Source organism: Pseudopipra pipra, chromosome 7 (genome assembly GCF_036250125.1).
Source record: "Pseudopipra pipra isolate bDixPip1 chromosome 7, bDixPip1.hap1, whole genome shotgun sequence".
NCBI lineage: Eukaryota > Metazoa > Chordata > Aves > Passeriformes > Pipridae > Pseudopipra > Pseudopipra pipra.
Genome location: NC_087555.1, coordinates 4067526 through 4088511, shown reverse-complemented (window position 1 = coordinate 4088511; position 20986 = coordinate 4067526). Strand labels below are relative to the sequence as shown.

The 20986-nt window shown below is 45.1% G+C and overlaps 1 protein-coding gene across 14 annotated transcripts in view; it reads right to left on the bottom strand.

Moving 5' to 3' along the window:
* The window catches only part of LOC135416934 (arf-GAP with GTPase, ANK repeat and PH domain-containing protein 1), a 319524-nt gene that overhangs the window by 71775 nt on the left and 226763 nt on the right, over nt 1-20986 (bottom strand). For 10 of the 14 annotated variants that reach the window (XM_064660296.1, XM_064660297.1, XM_064660301.1 and 7 more), the window contains one exon: nt 14202-14363. The exons of the other annotated variants lie outside the window; for them this stretch is intronic. In XM_064660296.1, coding sequence (XP_064516366.1) covers nt 14202-14363 — 162 coding nt within the window. The remainder of the gene's footprint in view (nt 1-14201; nt 14364-20986) is intronic. 14 annotated transcript variants of the gene reach the window in all.

The window sequence follows — 20986 nt, the reverse complement described above, 5'->3', positions numbered from 1 at the left end:
GGTGACCTAATTAGTAATGAGCTTTGCCTCAACAAACTGGTATCTAATTGTATACAGAGACACTGAGAGATAAGGATTACAGATGACAAATCACTAAAAATTAATCAATTTTCACATTCTCCTTATAATCACTCTGGATCTTCACACCAGAGTCTTTATGGAACCTGGTGAGTATTAACTTACATTTTACCTTCTTATTAAAAACATTAGGCACATATTAATCTATGATTTATTACAATTAGGTTTGTTCTAATTTAATTAAACACCAAGGCCTCTTAAGTATTCTATGAAACTCAGGTATGTTGCCTGGCAAGTGGGGATTTTCTGAAAATAATTCTTCAGGAATCCTTGGTGATCTTTTAAAGCTCTATGAATGGGGACTATCTGTCACTGATGAGTGCTTAGTCTGAGGATGAAAATGTACATTTGTTATTTCATGCAGTCACAGAAGGGTTTGGGTTGGAAAGGACTTTAAAGACCATTCTCATGCTACAGGGCACAGACTACACCCCTTGTGAGGCTGCATCAGGTCACACACGATGCTGCCATGTCCACATGCAGAGTATTTCCCCTTCACACCCTGGAGCCAGTAACTTGCAGCTGAAGTCAGAATAGGAATGTCAGCGTGTAAAACCTCCCAGCTCATCTTACTGGTTGTGGCTGATCCTTCCAGCTGGGTAAACCTGTGTTAGAAAGACCCCCCATTTTTCTGTGCCACAACACATGAAGTATGGCAAGGATGCACTGTGAGCCCAAGGGAATGAGTCACTGGAAATGGAAAATACCTTGGAAAACTTCATATTCAAAATACTTTCCTAGTAATAACTGGACTGTCAGCGTTTCCCTGAAACAAACATCATCCAAAGCCAGATGAGCTTTAAGGTCCCTTCCAATCCTAACCATTCCATGACTCTAAAAGAAACATAATTTAATTAATACTAGTGGGTGAGAGACACCTCCAGAGACTGCAGAAATCTTTCTAAATCATCACTGAAGAGCAAAAATCCACATACTAGTCCACTGGGTAAGTACTGTCAGATTTCCTCCACTACATCCACCTTTCCAAGCTCAGACTGCTACACCATTCCTGTGAAAAACACCACGTCTCACCATAAAATCTGAGTTTGTTACTTTAAAAAAAGGCAAGAAGTTCGTTCTATCTGACCATTCCCAGCCCACTGACGGGCAGCACCCAACCAAAAAGTGATGATGTGTATGACAATGCTGATATTAAGCCCAATGCAATAGGATTGCTTCCAATTTTCAGGTTAAGTAAATGCTGAACTGTACTTTTCTGTATAAATATGATGGTTAAAGCATTCAAGTTGTCTGGAAACTGGCTGAATCCCTTTGGTGTTTTGTTTACCGCTACCAAGTATCACCTTGGCTGAAAAGCCCCAGCTTTTATTGTTATCACAAACCTGTCACCATCACTAACAGTTTTCAAATGAGGATTTAAATACTAAACCGTCCTTTTTTCCCCTATTTTTCCCTTGAAATTCTAGCCTGCAAGACAACTGCACACTGAGCACCCACTGAAGACCCAAAAGGAGGAGCCTGGGAAAGGAGAAATAAGAGGGAGCTGAAACTGTCTTGGAGGGAGCTGCCAATTCCTTGTCAAATGAAGCAGAGGCAGAAACTCTTTGTAATCCATCACCACAAACTGCAGTTCGTCCTGCCCAGATTAAAAAGACGGATTCAAAGCACTGGGGAAGGAAGTCAAAGTCAAGTCAATGCCGTGTTGGCCTGAAAACCCCAGCGAGGCCGACATGGGGGCCACACCACCCCTCCTGGGAGGAACCCCTGCGGCCTCCCAGGGGAGAATCACATTCTAACAAACAGGATTTTTTTTTTAAAAGCACATAGATGTTTCCCACGCTGCAGCATCCCATTCAAGTGGGAGATTTGCTGTGATTCATTGAGTCTCCAGGAGCTGGTGATGTCACTGCAGAAGTCATGCTGCTAAAAAGATACTTGTAAGGTATCATCTGCTACTGAGGAATCTGTTCCATCACTGTCTCCTTCCAGCTCCTAGATAAAGAATCCTTTGGGAATAGCACATATTCCCACAGGCAGTGTTGATAGCAGCCTCAAATAACAGTTCACACTCAAAGAAGGTCATCAGAGCCAAAATTGGAGAAATTTCCCTCCCCCCCGCCCTTAAAAGTTTTCCTTTCCAAGGCCTTTACCTTCTTCATGGAGTCAAATATGGAAAATTCAGGGCTGCCTATGGACCTTCTGATTTATTACGACTTGGGCACTAAAGGTTTGGTTCAAAACCTCCCAAAGAGGCACCAAGGGGCCCCAGAGTCAAGAACTTCCCCCTCAGCGTGGACAGGAGGAGGCTGAGGAGCACCTGGCACAGGGATCGAGCACACACACACACTCAGAGGAGCTTCTCTCACAAAGGAGGGGAAAAAACATTCCCACAGCCCTTGTGGGCTGCCTAAAAGTAGTAAAACATTACCACAAAATACATGTAAGTCCCCCCAGACTAGGATGTGGCATTTCAGACAATAGCCGAACCCGAAATGACTGGAAGAAAACCCAACAGTTCTATTTCAGAGAGAAAAAACCACCAAGACTACTTCTGTTTTGCTCTTAATTCTGGTCTGGCCCCTATGTGGGAGGTGAGAACTGATCTTAAAGAAAGAATTTAAAAAAACATTAAAGCTGCTTTTTAAGGGGTAGGACTGGCCAGTACAGGATTGATTTTAGGGGAAAAAAACCCACTCACAATCCAAATAACAAGGAAGCAGTAGAAGAGGGGCAGTACCATGAGGGAGGCATTTAGTGGCAGAAACACCTTCAGAAAAGGCTGACAGCCTACAGGACCGCAAAGATTTCAGGCAGGAAGAGAAAAATAATACTGATTAGTGGGAAAAAACCAACTTGGGGGGATACCACAATATTTTCACTGCATCTTTTCACCGCCTATACAGCACATTCCAAGCATCAGCTCTTCATTTGATGCAGGGATAATACAATGTTGTACTTCAGACTAAAGTCCTGCTCCAACCTCCTTAAACTGCACATGCATCCAAAGATTAGATACTGTAGGATATTCAAATGTGAGAGACCAGAACAAGAAGCATAACTGACAATTAAGTATTTCCTTATCTGGTGCTTGGGAGTTCAATACGAACGGCTTTAATGATTTTATTTTCATTTGAAGGGATCTGAATGAAGGAAGATGGGACATTTTTATAGGGGAGAAATTACCAGCAGCCTAATCAGCCTCTGAGACAAGAGAATCTGAACGAAGGACCCAGCTACCGACCCTTTGCTTCTTTAAAAGCACCCGGCTTTATCCTCATTATGGGATGACAACAGCCCTGGCTCTGCTTGGGAACGTCAGCTTTGTACCACCTGCAGACAAAACCAATGTTTCCTGGCACAGGTGCCAAAAAAGACACGTTCTGGCAGCCTGAAGGTTAAACTGGATTAATTCCTAAAACCTGAATACTGATCCGCTGTCATTTGACATGTGCTCAACATGTGTGCTCAGCAGCAACTGGAAATGAAATATCTTAAATATTATCAAACGGTACATCATTAAATATAAATTAGATGGAAACAGGGGAAAGCTAAAAATTGACTAGGAGTTCAGCTCCTCTAAATGGCTAATACGGCCATTTTTCACCTGAAGCCCTCTCCAATACAGTTTTGCCATTAAGCAAAAACCCAAAGAAAGGTAATCAATTCCAACTAAAAAGCACTTCTCCCGGAATGACTGCACTTCAAACCCCTGGCTGGCTGCCAGCCCCCCCAGACAACAGCCATCAATGTTTCTGACTATCACAGGAGCACGAGGGGCCATGCATAATTGACTAGAAGATGGGTTAAAACTGTGCCCAATCAGTGTGTGATCAAAACCGCGTGGAATATTCAGCGCCACTTGATTACACGGAGGCTCGTCCTCCCGCTCTCCTCATGAAATCTCTTCAAGGTCCAGAGTACTGTAATAAGATCATTACTGTCAAGCGGTACGAATCGCAGGCAATGAGTCTTGGGATAGGAAGTCATACTTCACAAGCTCCTCTGGTCTTCCTTTCCTCCCCCCCCCCTTTTTTTTTTTTGTATTTTACTGCGCGTTGAGGCAGCAAGGCGATGAGGTGACAGATAATGATCACATCACTGTGTGGCAACTAGAAAGGCACTTTTAAGAAGGAGCACAGAGAAATCAGCTCAAGAGAAACTCAAACAAATTTTTTTTAAGGGCTTTCCCCCCCCCCTCAAAAATTAAATAGAATTAAACTGTGCAGTATTCTCCTTGCATGAATTGTGATTTAATGTCATTGAATTTAATCATTTGACAGATTTTCATATTATCCCAAAGCCTATTACCTCACAGACAAATGGCCAATTTTCTCCAGCTCACGCTCACAAAAGAAACCTCTATTAATTTTTTTCCCTTTTTTGGAGAGGGGGGAAGTGGTGGAAAATGTCAATGATGAGGCCTGCTCAAGTTTTCTTTTTACCTACTGCTTCCTGCAGTCGCACACTACATATGATGCATAACATCTATCACAAGTAACAGGTCTGTGAGGAGAAAGGTGGAGGGACAGAAAACAGGAGATGAAAGCACAGGGTATAAAATAAACATGCAGCAAACTCAACCCTGAAAACTCACCCAGGGCACGTGGATCTGCAGGGACTTAGATGGGAAGACACCGAGTGTCTGCTCGCTGAATTTGGCAGCATAGAATTATCATCAACAAATGGTTTGGTTTGGGAGGGACCTTAAAGCTCATCCCATCCCACCCCCTGCCATGGGGAGGGACACCTTCCACTAGCCCAGGTTGCTCCAAGCCCTGTCCAACCTGGCCTTGGACACTTCCAGGGATCCAGAGGCAGCCACAGCTTCTCTGGGCAACCTGTGCCACCCCCATCACGAGGAAGAATTCCTTCCTAATATCCTTTCTGAACTTCCTCTTTCAGTTTAAAGCCAATATATGCCTATTCAGCAACGTATTTAGTACAACTGTTCATATGTATCATTACCTCGTCAGTTTTGTTTGGAACTGCTTTTTGAAAGGCACCACAAACATTCTGACAAAGACTCAAAATGAAAAGGGGAAAAATGTTCTTGATCAAAAATAATTCTTGATCTATAGATTATTATTAAATCTGAAAGTCTAAGAGATCTGCAAAATAATCCCACCAGCATTAAAATGGAGCAGAACCATCTGTCTGCAATGGCAGAATACAGAGAGTGTTTATGCACCTCTTGATTGCGAGTTCTTTTCAGTCAAGAGCACGTTCATAACCCCAGGGTAGATCAGACCTACTGACACATTCCCCCTTGAATTCCAGGTTTGAGCTACCCATGGCAAACCTCCACAATCAGGGCTTCTGAAGGCAATTACTTAGGACTTCCACTCTTCAAAGGAAGCTGCTTCCCACTGTCCCTCTGAGCTGATGAGTCCAAGTGCACAGGCACCCCTCAAAAACTAAGTCTTCCTTCTACACCAAACCAGCTTGTTGATCTAAACTGTGACACTTTGCCTCACGAGGTCACGTATGTGGTGGACAGGAGGACAAATTATACTGAACACAACGACCTTACTTTAGTATTTTCATTCACTACAGCTTTATAATCCACAACCATCTCACTTTCATTTCATCTTAACTTGGGTATACAGATTCAGAAGGAAATTACATGGTCTTACGCTCTGGAAAAGCAGAACTTCTAGATCAGACATCCTTATTCAAGTAACAAAACAGAACTAACTCTTCCAGTAGGATTAATATTTTACGACATTTAATGTTGAAGAAATTTTAAAATAACTTAATTATTTAATATTTTACTTCTTGCTACCTTGTAAACATCATCTTGTGGACATCAGGAACCTTTTCCATAACCAAGGTCTCTGTCTCAGGCTGACAACACACTGCCAAGGACACTAATCACCTGAAGCCACTAAAATGCTAAGGTGTCACTTGTTTTCATTCAATTACAAAGCTACTTAAAACTTTTTTCTTCTCCAAAAAATGAGGCCAAATCCCAGCACAGCACTGGCACTAAGGATGTACAGCGTACCCTCTGAGGTCACAGTGCTCGGCGCACTAAGAGCGGGGCTAATTTTTAGGGAAATGTAGAAAAAAAGAAATGTTCTCTTCCTGGCACTCTCCAGATGTGCCGGTGTGTGCAATCCTGGGACTGTTCCTTCCCAGAGCCCCCTTCCTGCTGACCACCACTGCGACACTTCTCCTCTCAACCAGGTAGGCGGGACCCGCAGCCTCTTCCGACCCTGAGCTAAGGGAGCTTTTAAAGGGAAGAAGGGATCTTTCAACTTGTTTAGCCTGCAACGAAGTAGGTTAAAACAATAGATGAGCTTCACCTCCCTTGTCTTTCACTCCTCAGCATCAACATAAAGTGTCTTTCAGCCCTAGCCCTTTCATGTCGGGCAGGCTGTGCCGGCCGAGGCTGAAGGATTCCCAACCAGTGACCTTTATGCCTTGGTTGAAAGTCAGGCTCTGAAGGTTGGGGCTGCATTTTATTAATTTCTGCCCTCCTGTTTCTCACAGCCATCGGCCAGGGCTGAGTCTCCTACGAGGCAGCGAACGGAGCCACAGATGATGAGTGGAATTACAGCCAAAGAGTGTTTTGACAGGGAATAGGTGATAACCTCCCTCAAACAAGCATCTAGTATTACAGACAACAAATACAGGCACATATTTTCGGCTGGGGTTTCTTAAGCTCTTCTGCAGACAGAAAAAAATACAGCAAGGTATTTTGCTCATTTTTAATGCCAACTAAACGCTAACACGTGTTTTGTTTTGTCCTTTTTTTTTTAAAAAGAAATTTTTACTTAAAAGCAGCTACAGCTTCATCAGGGAAGGCTTATAACTCTTCTAAGATATCCACAAAATCAGGGCGTACTTATCAAACCACACTCCCAAAATCTCACTAAAAGCAAGCTTGTTAAAACTCTGAGTTTAGTCAGTTAAGGTTTTTTTGTGTCCAGTATGAAATTTAGCAAAATGTGCTTCATGCACAGCAGGACTACAAGAATGACACAACCGAATCCATATGAAGAGAATTCAGCAGTTAACCCTAAATGAATCACAAACCTATTAAAAAACCCTCAACCCCCAGTATTCTGCTTATCCTGCCAACCCCTCCAGCTCCAAATAAATGCTGCTTTTCTTCATTCAACGTTCCAGTCTAAATGATAGTTTTGTATCAGTCTCACTTGATACACTGAATATTTTTTAAAACTATGGAACATTTACTTTCTACAAATTCAGACACCTAAAGAGACCAGAAATGGAAACAAAACCTGTTCTCACTAAACCATCCATCCCAACATGCACAGAAATATAGGAATATACTCCTCTTCTGTATGACATGGGTCTGCATTTGGGGGTTTTAATTTTATATATGTATTTAATTTTTTTAGAGGGGAAAAGCTTAAGATCTCTCTTACCAATTTAAGGAGAGTACAACTGCAAAACAAATGGGCAGGGATATAATTAAAGGAATGACTGTTTTCCCCTCCTGACTCATCTCCAGACTTTGTGTTCCTGCTGTACCCCAACACCACTACATGGCAGGCTGTAATTATTGATAGCTGATTTACAAGGACTAGCTAAAATAATTGGAGTGACAAGATCACAGGGATAATTTTTGTGGTGCTCCTACATGGGCAGCACCTGTTTGCCTTTACCACCACAGCCTACACTTAATTATCCTCCAAAGGACTGGAAACAGCTTTTATTTGAGGAAGTTTTGGTGGCACCTTAGTTCTGGGCATAACTTCAAGCAACACAATCCACACAAGGATCCTGACATGCAATAGATTCGATTCCAAAGGTTACAAACTCTTTAAAAGCTGAGTAGTTTTGCCCTTGCTGCAGGTCAAGATATTACATTTCGCATCTTCCTTGCAGAGAAAAGGGTGTGACAATGCTGAGACTTTTTGTGCTGGAAAGGTTTGTGAACATGCTGTCCTCTGACAATGTCAGGAGGCTTCTGACAGACCATAAAAAGCCAAAAAAATTAAATATATATAATAAGAGCAGCAAGTAAAAATCTCCTCCTTCATCACGGTGCTTAATTCAGCTTATTATAAATAAGTATTAACATTAACAGTGTCAAGTCCATCTGTCAAAGGAAGACTCTCCTCTCCCAAAATACTTTTGCTCTTTGAAGTGTTTCCATTAAATTTCCAAAAATCCCAGTTAACCCTTTTTTTTTTAACACATGCTTAGAGAAATGGAGTTTTTTTAGTTCAGTCTGGCCACAGCACTTACTACACTGCACCTAAGGAAATGTATGTTAAAATTGTGTGGAGGAGACCGTGCACAGAGCCGAGAATGTTTAAATCACCTCAGGATACAATGGCAGCAGGTAAATCACCAGGATGCTCAGGAAAGCTGAGGGTGAGAGGCTGCAGGGAAAATGCACAGAGGCTTTTCCATGCTGCATTTCAGTGATCAGTTATAGTGCTTCTGATTTCATTCATTTAGAATTGCCAAATTCCTCTGTTACAGACAGAACTAACTGCATTTTCTAATTCACGTTGTCCTTCTGGTTTTGGGAGGGCTGGAAGGGACACAGTGACAAACCAGATGAAAGCAGGGATACTTTTGCTTACTGCTAAAATGAGAATTGTGACTAAACCCCGTTCTCCCACCCATGGAAAACAAACGAACATATTCTAATTTCACACTTAATCAGAGCTCATCTTCAGTGCTCCCTGAGACTGGTAACAGTGGAACAGCTTCAGCCTTACAAAACATGGGTGTGAAGAACAAGAGGTTTTTAAATACCCTTACCGGTTCACCCCAGGAAAATACAAAAAAAAATAGGATTTCTCAGTAAACTGGGGTTTGTCCTTAGCTGAAAGAGTGTAAACCTGGAGTTGGGGAGAGACTGCACAGAGCAGCAAAGCACCAGGAAAGGCAAATACTTCACAAGGGGCAGAGAAAAACACCTTCGTGTTAAGAAAACAGTTCTAAAAAGAAACATAAAAGGTCATTCAAAAAGTTCTTTAGAAACAAGTGATGAAGAAGAACATGGATTTCAGAGAAAACACGGAGTTTGGAAAGTTGCTGATGATATTTACTACTCTGCCACCACACCCTGCCTCCCAGCTCCACCTGTGTGCCTGGGAACAGAGAGCTGGGAGTGTTCAGCCCATGATGCTGAGAGAGGACAGAAATCCCTCCCTGTGAGGGTGGGGAGGCCCTGGCACAGGTTGCCCAGAGAAGCTGTGGCTGCCCCATCCCTGGAAGTGTCCAAGGCCAGGCTGGACAGAGCTTGGAGCAGCCTGGGCTAGTGGAAGGTGTCCCTGCCCATGGAACAAGCTGAGCTTTAAGGTCCCTCCCAGCCCAAACCATTCTGGGATTCTGTGGTCTCCCTGAGGGAAGGAGGGGATGTTCCCATCCACCTGGATGTGGCCAGGCTGGCCCCACAGCAACACTAGCCCCACGGGCCAGAGCTCTTAGTCAGTGGAAGGCTTGCAGGGTACAGATGATCCCAACATCAAAAGACAGACACACCTTGGGCTTTCTGCAGTTCCTAAAATCTCAGTGGTGGATGGAGAGAAGGCAGCTTGAAGCTGGCTTAGCTATGAAGCTTTAAAACTAATAAGAGTAAGAAAAATAAACACTAGGAAAGGTCTTTCTGTGAAGAGTATTTCCAAGAAAGCTTTTCAATTTTTCTACTTGTTTTCAAGCTGAAAATCCTTCCTATTATCACTGGCTGTTCCAGTAACTGCAGCAACACAAGGGTACCAAAACAGATCAGGCTCTGAGCAGCTATTCCTCTTTGAAACACAGCACTGTCTAATCCTGCTCCGAGCAAGTTTAGGCAGCATGGTGGGAAAAAAACCTGCTGGTTGCTGGCACCTTGCCTAATGTAAGCATTCCTGCTGTTACCCTCAAAAACACCGAGGGACTTTTTTCAGTGACAAGTTCTGTACAGAGAACTAAAAAACTTCTCCCCGGGTTTCACTGCGCTGGAAAAAAAAATTTCACAAGAATCTGATTTTCCAGTATAGGAACTGAATTTTAATTTTCATCCAACTGCAGCACAGTTGCTTTAGTATTTTTGTTGCTGTGACCATTGTCTAAGAAAACCTGTAGAAAGACAAACCAAGTGAGATGAAAGAATCCATCCCAGAAAGAGAGGGCTGTGTATGTGCAGATAGTGTGGAGAAAGAAGAATCAGCATGACCTTTATGGAAGGGCATAAAAGGGATGAGCATCAGTCCTTGGAATTGGTGAATCACCCTGAGCTCAGTGTCCATCATCGTGATATCTGAATACTTGGGCAGAGGTCAATGATCAAAGCAGGCACGTTCAAGGAGGAGAAAAAAAGACCGCAAAGTGCAGTAAAAATGCTCGAGTTTGCTGAAGACCAGATTTAAACCTCATTGAACACCTCAGTTTTGGTACAGACAAAAATGAAGGAACCCAGAATTCCTGTTTGAAAGCTGACACTTGAAACGTGCCCGGAGCCAAAGGAAGGCGACATAAAATCTAGAATTACCCCCATCACTTGACTCTGATCCATTGTACCTGCCTGAGAACAGCGACTGCAGGAGGATCCTCCTCCTCTGCATGCCGAGCTCAGCATTTCCAGAAGGAAGGAAGACATGGATCTCCCACGATTATCACCACGGGCTCCTGTAGCCCATTTTCAGCAAGTCACCTGCTGCATCTCAAGCAATTGATCTAAGTTGCCAAGGCAAAACATGCATCTCCCAGAACATCTTTGACTGCTTAATTTGGATTTGTGCTCTTCAGAACCTCCTTAAGGGTTTAAATCTATGCTTATGGCAAGTGTGGGGGAAGAAAAATCCAAAAGGGAATCTTTTAGGTCACTGGACAGATTTGTAGCTGCACGCTGGGGAGTAAGGAAATCAGCCTTTTCCTGAGGAAAGGCTGAACTACTGAACTGAAAACTGCTTTGAAGTACAAGACAGATGTGAAAATCACAGAATATCCTGAGCTGGAAGGGACCCACAAGGACCATCCAGCCCTGCCCAGGACATCCCAACAATCCCACTCTGTCCCTGAGGGTGTTGTCCAAATGCTCCTGGAGCTCTGGCAGCCTTGTGGCCGTGACCAAACCCTGGGGAGCCTGTTCAGTGCCTGACCACCCTCTGGGGAAAGAACCTTTCCCTGAGATCCAGCCTAAGCCTCCCCTGACACAGCTCCATTCAACTACTTGGAGAAAAATCCGTAACAGCCTGAAACATGTGGGACATGCCCCACCAGCAGCAGACTGGCTTGTGACACAGCCTGTCCCAGGACTGGAGTTATTCCCATCACACAACATCACAGCAAGCTCAGGGATATGAACAGTGTCTGGACAACCACAAACATACCAAATGTACCTTCCCAGGGTCACGGGTCAGTGGTGGCCTTGGCAGGGCTGGGTTAACAGTGGACTCGAGGATCTTAGAGGGCTTTTCCAACCTCAGTGGCTCTGTGATTCTGGCTTGCACCAACACAAGTCCCAGAAAACACAAAGGCTGCGTGCCCACATGCCAGGGTTTGGAGACAGCAACCCCCAGGCTTTGTGAGTCTTGCTACTAACTGGGAATCTACAGCCACCATCACTCTTTGTGAGATGCCCTTCTCCTGAAAGGACAGGAGCTTGAGCACGGCTCATTGCCTCCTCCCTCAGCCCCCGCTGACAGACTGTCCTCGCTGTCAGCCACCTCCTCCCAGCCTTGCTGAGCACTCAAGGACCACGAAGATGAGCTGTGTGCTGAAGGATGCCCAGAACACCACGTGTTCTCGTGGCCAAATCGCTGCTTTTCGCTGGGCTGTGTTTAAAAGGAGATGTTACAAAAATAAAGAACTTAACAACCACTGCAGCCCACCCAAGACACAACTGCAGGCCCCAAACACCACAGAGTGCTCATCTCAGAAGACACGTGAGAGGAGGCAGGTCAGAGGAAGCTGATGGGCTCATGCAGAGATACAAAGTCTGTACAAGCAAGTGCTGGCACTCACTGTTGGAGCACATCCAGGGAAGGGAACAGAGGTGGGGAAGGGGCTGGAGCAGCAGGAGCAGCTGAGGGAGCTGGGGGGGCTCAGCCTGGAGAAAATGAGGCTCAGGGGGGACCTTCTGGCTCTGCAACCCCCTGACAGGAGGGGGGAGCCGGGGGGGGTCGGGTTCTGCTCCCAGGGAACAAGGGACAGGAGGAGAGGGAACGGCCTCCAGTTGTGCCAGGGGAGGGTCAGGTGAGACATCAGGAGGAATTTCTTGCTGGAAAGGGTGGTCACCATTGGAAAGGGCTGCCCAGGGTGGAGTCCCCATCCCTGGAGGGATTTAAAAGACCTGCGGATGTGACATCTGGGGACATGGTTTAGTGACCTGGCAGTGCTGGGGGAACGACTAGAGGGCTTTTCCAACCTAAATGATTCTACCACTTTCAAGGCTCCCTATGTCTGTCAGCCTGTCTCCTGCTGCCTGTCAGCCCTTCTGGAAGCACATTTATCCCACCCATATGAGAGGGGACCATTTTGTTGAGTTATTGCAAAAGGATTTCAGACTAACATGGTGTGATGCTGGAAGATAAGGAGAAGAGGAAGGGCAAACAGAGGAGGATGAGGGATGTACTGCCCACTCCAATGAGAACAGGGACATCAGGGACAAGATTCACCTGCCCACTCCAATGAGAACAGGGACATCAGGGACAAGATTCACAACTGCAGACCCCCCTACAGCCCAGGACCACACAGGCTCCAGCTCCAGTGACTTGTGAAAATAATCTCCCCAGGAGAAAGAAAACATACACCCATTAACTACTCAGAAAGAGGTTTTCAAAGGCTCCTGATATCCAGCTGGTCTTGATTCACATTGACTTCAACAAAATAGTCTTGGACCAATGGTGACTGCTCTGAAAAATCCCCTCTGTAACTTGCCATTGAGGTATGAAAATAAGTGGTGTAAAAGGGCATGTTTAAAAAAAAAAAAAAAAAGGCAAATTAAAAATGAAAGGTTGAACTAAAATTTGGCTTCAGGCCATAAACTAGGGGGAAACTAAGATAGCAAAGATAGTTAAATGACTGGAAAGAGAACACAACAGGGGCTGTTATGAAAAAAAGCTGATGGCTTTTTAAAAAAAGGATTTGTATAGATAGCTGGGGAAATAAATTCCGGATGTGAGAGAAGTGCAATTGAGAAATTAAATAAATGGAAAATAAGGATGACTAAGTAGTAGTTAACATGCCCCTTCTCAGTTGTATACTATTATCACATCTATTTTTAATGTCTCTTCAGCTGTCTGCAATTGTCATCTTTTTTTCAGAACTTGTTCCAACCCTCTTTGATACTGAATTAGCTGTTTTTCACTCTCCCATGCTTACAACCACATCTTTTTCTTACTCAACACTCCCCTTTTCCCACAATGTTATTCCATTGTCTCCGTTTTTCATCTCTCCTTATGTGTTGACTCCCCAGTTTCTGAGCCTTCCAACTACCCCTGTTCATCCTTTTTTTCTGGAGCTCTTTTGGGTTGAATCCTGGCATGTTTCTTTTCTTCTTTTCTAAAGCTACAAGCATGTTTTATATCATACCTGGCTCCTGTACACATTGTTACCCCTTCAGAAGGGCATTGAACAGCTAGAGCAGTGTTCACATTGGAAACAGTAAGCTAAACTAAGGGAAAAAAAGAAGTTCTTTTTGCCTTTTGCTTTCTGGCTCTGAAAAAAAAAGAACCCAAACATTTAAACTCTCCCCTTTTCCCTTTTATACTCAAATAACACAAGCTTTCCATGAGCAGCTGAATATTCAAACAATAAGAGGCATCAGAAGTGTTGGTGATTCTAGAGCTCAGGATGTGCCTCAGGAGATGTGATAACACAAGATTTAATAATACTGAAAAAATACACAAGTTCTAACGCGATCTACGGAGCAAACCTGAATTTTTCTTCCTTGTTAACCTTCCAAGTTTGCCTCTTCCTTGCCTTTATACCTAATGATGCTCCACTTTAACTCGGGGACTCTTATTTATTACAAAAGCCCTTTCCAAACACATTTCAGGCAGGTGAATTCACCATCGTGATGCCTCAGATGATTCAGCTCCACCATTAAAAGCTCAGCCTTTAATTTCTCCACTGCAGCACAATTCCCTTTTACCTTCTGGAACCAGAGCCGATGATGGAGCTGAGTGACCAGCAGCCCTTGCCATGGTGTTCTCAGAGTGGAGCCCTGCCCCAGGGAGCAGACTTACCCTCAGCTGTGCCCGAGATCCCGTCAGCTTTGAAGTTGCTTGTGCTTTTCTTCCGCCGGTGCTTCTTTCTGTTGGCGTGAGGGGAAGGGGGGGGGTCCAGCTTGGGGCTCGTCGTGCTGGATATGCTGGGGCTGGAACACACAGAGTCTCCTAGGCCCGTATCTGCAGTGGGGTGGGGGAAGACAAGGAGAGGGAACTAAAACCACTGCGTAATTTACATGAATGATTGCTACAATCCGAGGTACGACCCCTTGCTGTCTGCCAGCAGCTCTGTTCTTGAGCTCGGTGACTTCCAAAGGCTCCCAACAACATCCATTATTTGCTCAAAACGGTACAAAAAAAGCAATGTGGCTGAAGTGCTGATTCAAGTCCTACTCCATCGACACGACTCGGTATCGATTTTTGAAGGAGCCCAGCAGGAACGCACAAAAACAACGGGAAAGCTCTTTATTCCTTCCAATTGCTCTTTCTCACAAAGATCTCCTGATCCTCAAATTAATTCCTGTAACACCTGAACATTTTAATACATAACAGACCACAGGTGCCCCAACACCCTCTGGATGTACCTACTGTCATCGGTATCAGACACACCGAAAAGGAGGTGATGGCAATAAAGGTGGGCAAACAAGGTGACCAATGTGCACCTGGTACAGTGACAACTGCAATAAAGGGTCATTCCTACCTGCTGCCAAGCAAAGAAAATAAGCCCATCTTTAGTATTAGCTCTGGTAGCCCAACATCCAACCATTTTAAGACTTAATGAGAGTAATTTTCTCCCCTCGCCCACCCATTAGTTCACTCAACCAAATCAAAATTACAGGTAGATGACACCCCCCTCTCATGAGCAGAGACCCACAGTCTCTTCCCTGGCCCATGGAATGGTTGGTCATACACCAACAGCTTCTCTTTGACTAGTTCTTGTTTGCAATCATGAAATAAACAGCCAAATTTAACTCAAATTTAGGGCATTTAGATGTACTTGAAATTTCTCCAACTGGGTCCTTTCACACAGTAAATACTCAAGCAACCTTAATCCAGGATTTTCCCTCAAGGTTGGTAACATGATTTTTGTTTAATTACTGGTCTGGTTGTGATTTTAATTATAAAACTTCACATAAAACCTACACTTTAAGGAAAGCGTTTGCTATTATGGAAAGTGAAGCCATTTTCAGAACCTTGCTTAAGTACTGTATTGCTCTTCAGTGCAATTCCAGGACTGCATTTATAGGTCAAATCCTTAAAATCTCCTATACAGATATTCAGTAAATACACTCCCATGATTGCCTTTTGGGGTTAAATACTTGATGATTGGTTTCAGAATCATGGACACACGGAAAAGAACAAAAATCCTTAATATAAAGCTTATGTGCAGTATCAGCATTTCACTTAAGATTAATTAATATATCAGAAAAATATCAAGACAAAGATTATTTAAAAAGCAGCTTTTGGTTTGTTTTTTTTTTTTTGGTACAGTTAAATTCCCACACAGCTGCCTATTTCATAAAAAACAACTTGTTTGGATTTTTTTTTCTCTCTCATAATAAAGTTTATTTACTAATTACCCCCCAAGCACAGTTGTGCTGTAAGTTATTAGTGGGGGATAAATTATGTAGCTAATTGCCTGGCAAGAGAGACCAAATCAAACATTAATCCTTTTATTAAGGATATTTATTCTTTTCCCTACATCCACCAGATTGAAACCAGTCCTCAGGTATTTAACCCCGGAAGGGAATCATGGGAATGTATTTGCTGTATATCTGTATAGCAGATTCTAAGGATTTGACCCATAAATGGTGACAGTGGCTCTCCTGGAGGGTTTGCTGTCTCCATGCCAATGCAAACCCTGATGAGAACCCACAACAGTGCCCCATATACTCCTGGCCAAGGGGACATGGATCCCTTTGGCTGCCTGACACTGAAGGAAGAGTTGATGCAGAAGAGGATGCCATGGATGCAACTGGGTGTTATTTCTATCCTACTGACCTCCAGTTCGATTCTGAAGGTTTCCTATGTTGATACTTAAAAAGGAGGAGAAACACCTCCCCACAAACCCCCCTTCTTTGCAGTAATTATGTGAAAATTCCTGTGTTGAGTCAAGACTGGTGAGAAAGGGACCTGGCTGTGGCACCAAAAGGCATCTCACTGATTTCCATTTGCTTGTGAAAATCCAGAAAATACCTAAATATCACGGAGAGATAGCAGAGCACACCAGCCAGGAAGGTTTGCTCACATCTAACACAGCTTCTCAGAGTCCTGAGGGATGTCAGTGATCAGTGCTGTCCTTGGGCACCCGTACTGGGACCAGTGCTAATCGATGTCTTCATCGGTGCTGAGGCCCTGGCACAGGTTGCCCAGAGAAGCTGTGGCTGCCCCAGCCCTGGGAGTGTCCAAGGCCAGGTTGGATGGGGCTTGGAGCAACCTGGGCTAGTGGAAGGTGTCCCTGCCCATGGCAGGGGGTGGGGAACAAGATGAGCTTTAAGGTCCCTTCCAACCCAGGCCATTCTGTGATTCTATGATTTAAAATGCTTCACTTCCCCCCCCCCCCCATTCTCATCTTTCACTTTAGAAAGAATTAAACCCACCTGTGTTCAACACCTCATGCAACTGCAGCATCAACCACGATGCCCTGGACCCATAAAACACTGAAGAAGCCACAAACCTGATGCAAACCCACAGAATACATTCTGTTTTCAAAGGTGACGGTAGGTCCATACGCTCCCCATGGCTCCGTCTAATTCCAGGGCCATAAATTACCCCAACAAAACCTGCTCATGAGCCCTGAGGAGCGAGGGCCATCACAGAGCTGAAGAAGTGACCTCCTCTGGTGAATCCTCCTCACCCACAGCCCTCTCCAGGTAACAACCTGCTGTCCTTGGATCAAACGGCTCCGAAGTGAGAGCCCGGCGCTCTCCCTGCCCCTCGGCCAGTCGCTCCTAAACGGTGCCGAGCCCACACTGCTGGTGCCTCCCTGCCCCGGATCCCCAGCTCCCCAGACCACCCTTTGAAGATGGGAGTTATTTAACAATCCCCTGGTTTAAAATATGAGCAATCAAAAGGCGCTGGGGCTCACACGCTGCGCTCTCCCATTTCCCACTCCTTCTCTTGCCTGACAAGGGATTCTTCAAATTGAAAAGAGGGCTCCTGAAAGCCCGGGCTTCGGGAAACTGTAAATGAGTTCAGGCTTCAGCCCGCTGAATGCAATTTCATCCTCCTGACTGAATACAAATAATGCATTTTATTTGGTATCAATTACCACGCCTGAGAACAGACGGCCACTGCCGGCACTATTAAATATGGGGGGGGGGAAGAAGGAAAAAAAAAAAAGGCAAGGAAAAGGCATGGCAAATTAAAAAAGCAAGCGGCTCATTACTCTCCATCTCAACCAGCTTTGACAGAGGCACTGGAACTCATAAGCTGCGTTTCACTGGGCTGGGATGGGCTGTTTTCCAGCCATCCCGCACGTTCAATGTCAGCCATTAGTTCTTCCCAATCGGGCATCAATGTTCAACACACACCCGAAAAAATATATAATACTAGTAATAATAATAACAATCTGCAGCCTCTCCGAGCTTCAATACTTGAAGTATGAGTCAAAGCAGCAGTTTCACTTTTCACTCGGGAGGCTGACAAGCATGACTAGAGGGGGAATAAAATAACATTCAGCTCACATAAATATCAAGCGGGCTGCTTGAGACTGATGGGCCAGGAATGTATTCTTAGCCATCATTCTGGCAGACAGGCCCAAGGACACTCATAACTTATTTTACAATCATTTAGTTTCAGCTCAAGTGGAAAACGTGACAACTTATCTCTGCTGACAAGATGCCATATCGAACCTTACAATTAACTCTCCCCCGATTATCTGCCCAGCCCATCATTAGCTCTGAGGCTTTTGATGGACTGTACGGGCACAGCTTCCCTTGATGATGGTCATCATTTGAAGGGTGCAGAGCTCTATTATACGACATTAAGGACAAAACTCTCCCCTTGCCACGGAGCTGGGGTTGTCCTGACCGGCACATCCTCGGTTCTGCAACTGCTGGGCCATGTTTTGAAGTGATGTGCAATAACACCTCCCTGAAAAACATCTTCTCCTCCAAACCAGAGCATCCTCGTGTTTCAGCCCACATCTGCTGCTGTCTGTGACCTACAGGAGAGAGCTAGACAGGCCCATGCCCTCTCCCAGTAGCCAGGGAGCCTTCCTCCCTTGCCTGCCCTCCTCTCCTTCCCAGCACAGTCACTAACTCCCTCAGCTGTAAGGGAGAGATGACATGAGCCATGTCACAGAATCACAGAATCATCTGTGCTGGAAGGACCTCAAAGCTCATCCAGTTCCACCCCCTGCCATGGGCAGAGACACCTCCCAGCAGCCCAGGTTGCTCCAAGCCCCGTCCAACCTGGCCTTGGACACTTCCAGGGATGGGAAATCCATATGCACTCCACATCCAGGAGCAACAAGTGACACTTCGTGACCAAAGCCCTTAAGCTGTGAAGAGATGGGATATACAGAACCCCACCACCCTCTTGTTCACGTGCTGATTTTTTATCTACAAGTGCATGTGACACCTGGGATAAGACAGAGATTCGGCTTGTGCAAATCCAACTCTCATTTGCTAGAAATTACAAAGCAAAACAGGCAATGCAGCTTTTACTCCAGAAAGCAAGTCCCATGTCTGCCTCTCTCCAAGATCCACCTTCTAATTATGGCCATACGAAAAATTCCTTTCAAGTAGGACAAACTGTGGCACAAGAAAGGAGAGGCAGAAGGGAGGATCTCAAAGACACCTCCATTTGTGCCCCCTAAGGACACTGCGAGAGTCCTGGATTTGAAAAGATTAAGAAAGTCATAGAACCATCATAGAACCACAGAATGGTTTGGTTTGGAAGGGACCTCAAAGTTTATCTCATTCCACCCTGCCATGGGCAGAGACACCTTCCACTAGCCCGGGTTGCTCCAAGCCCCGTCCAACCTGGCCTTGGACACTTCCAGGGATCCAGGGGCAGCCACAGCTTCTCTGGGCAACCTGTGCCAGGGCCTCCCCACCCTCACAGGGAAGAATTCCATCTTACCCTGCCCTCTGGCAGTGTAAAGCCTTTCCCCCTTGTCCTGTCACTCCAGGCCCTTGTCCAACATCCCCTTCTGGTTCTCCTGGATCCTCCTTAGGCATTGGAAGATGCTCTAAGGTCTCCCTGGAGCCTCCTCTTCTCCAGGCTGAACAATCCCAACCCTCACCTGTCTGAAACCCCATCCAAACCCAGCTTGTGCTTCCTTTGTGCCCTGGCACAGAATAACAACTAATGTGCATCCCAAATTCCCAATTATCCGCACCAAGCCCATCTGAGATGTGACTCGAAGCTATTTCCCCTTCCCCACCTGCAGCACCTGCCCAGCAGTGCTGCAGGAGATGCCAGCACTGGAACCAAGCAGGCCAAGGAAACAAGGGATAATAAGCCAGTATGAGCACCCCAGGCCAGGGTAAAGGAGCTGGGGGTTCAAAAAGCAGGAAAAGAAACAACATGTAAGGTACGGGAATAGCACAGCACAAAGGCTGGGACACAAAAGTCCAAGAGCGGAGCGTCGTCGTTGGCCCACCGTTCCTATTCTCTCTCACACAGACACAACCCTCTCTCCTGTGTAACCATCTGCAGTGGAACCAAGGATATTCTGACCCCTTCTATCTTCATGTCTTTTGATTTATTTTATATTTTTGTCAAATCACCTATTTACAAAAACTTGAAACAAACTCAACAGGTGACGCTATTCTCCGCAGACCAAAGTCGAGCTTGATCTGGTTTACATTTTTCTTGCATCTTCTTGTTAAAATTTTCCAACAGGCTTTCAAAGTGAAATTAGACTTTTTTGTCAAGCCCAGCTCCCCAACACGGCCTTATTCTCAAGTGGCTGGAGATTGATTAATTTGGGTTTTTGATTTGCCGAAGTGACAAGAAGTCAGACGTTACAAAAGCGGGAGCGGTGAATGGGATCAATTAAAGAGCAGAAGCAGCAACACAATTAATAGCACCAGGTTCAAGAGGAGAAAGAAAGTGCTGATGACGAAAACAACAGCAACAGCTCTGCCTGCAGCAGGAATCTTTGCTGCGACCCAAGGAAGGCTGGATCCAAAGAGGGTGTTTCAGAACTTTCACTATGCCATTAGTGCTGAAATGAAATAAGGCAAAGATGTCGGTAGCTGGTGGACTGAATAATAAAAAAATAGCTGGACACTTTCATCTTCTACACAAGTGTTTTAAATAAAGGTGAGAAAAGCAATCCTTTTATTTAAACAGGGGAAGCAAGAGACGAAAACCATCTGTGGTTGTATTTCAGACCCATTTCCCCGAGCTGAGATTTTTCTGGCTGTGAAATCCACTGCTCTACAGCTTCCCTTTACAGCTATTACCATAAATGTTCTATCAAGTTCTTTATCTTCCTCCTCTGCCTCAAACCGAAGTTAAAGGGATGCTGCAATCGCACAATGACTGCGGAAGGCTGGAGCCAGGCACGGATGTACAGCACTGACATTAAAATCCTGACAGACCTGCAGCTTGGCACAAGTCTGCGGATGTAACAAACACTCAGGAGCGGGGGGGAAGGCGTGGCACGAGATTACAGCCTCCAGGATAAAAAAAAGGCATGTATTTGTCAAGCACACGGAGCTCACACCTTGGGCAGGAACGAGGCGCGTCGGCCATCGTTGAGCTGAGCTCAGCTTGGACACTCAAGCCACCGAGGGCTTAAATGAACCTGCTGCACGGAGCCAAATGAAAGGAAGCTCTGAGCAGAA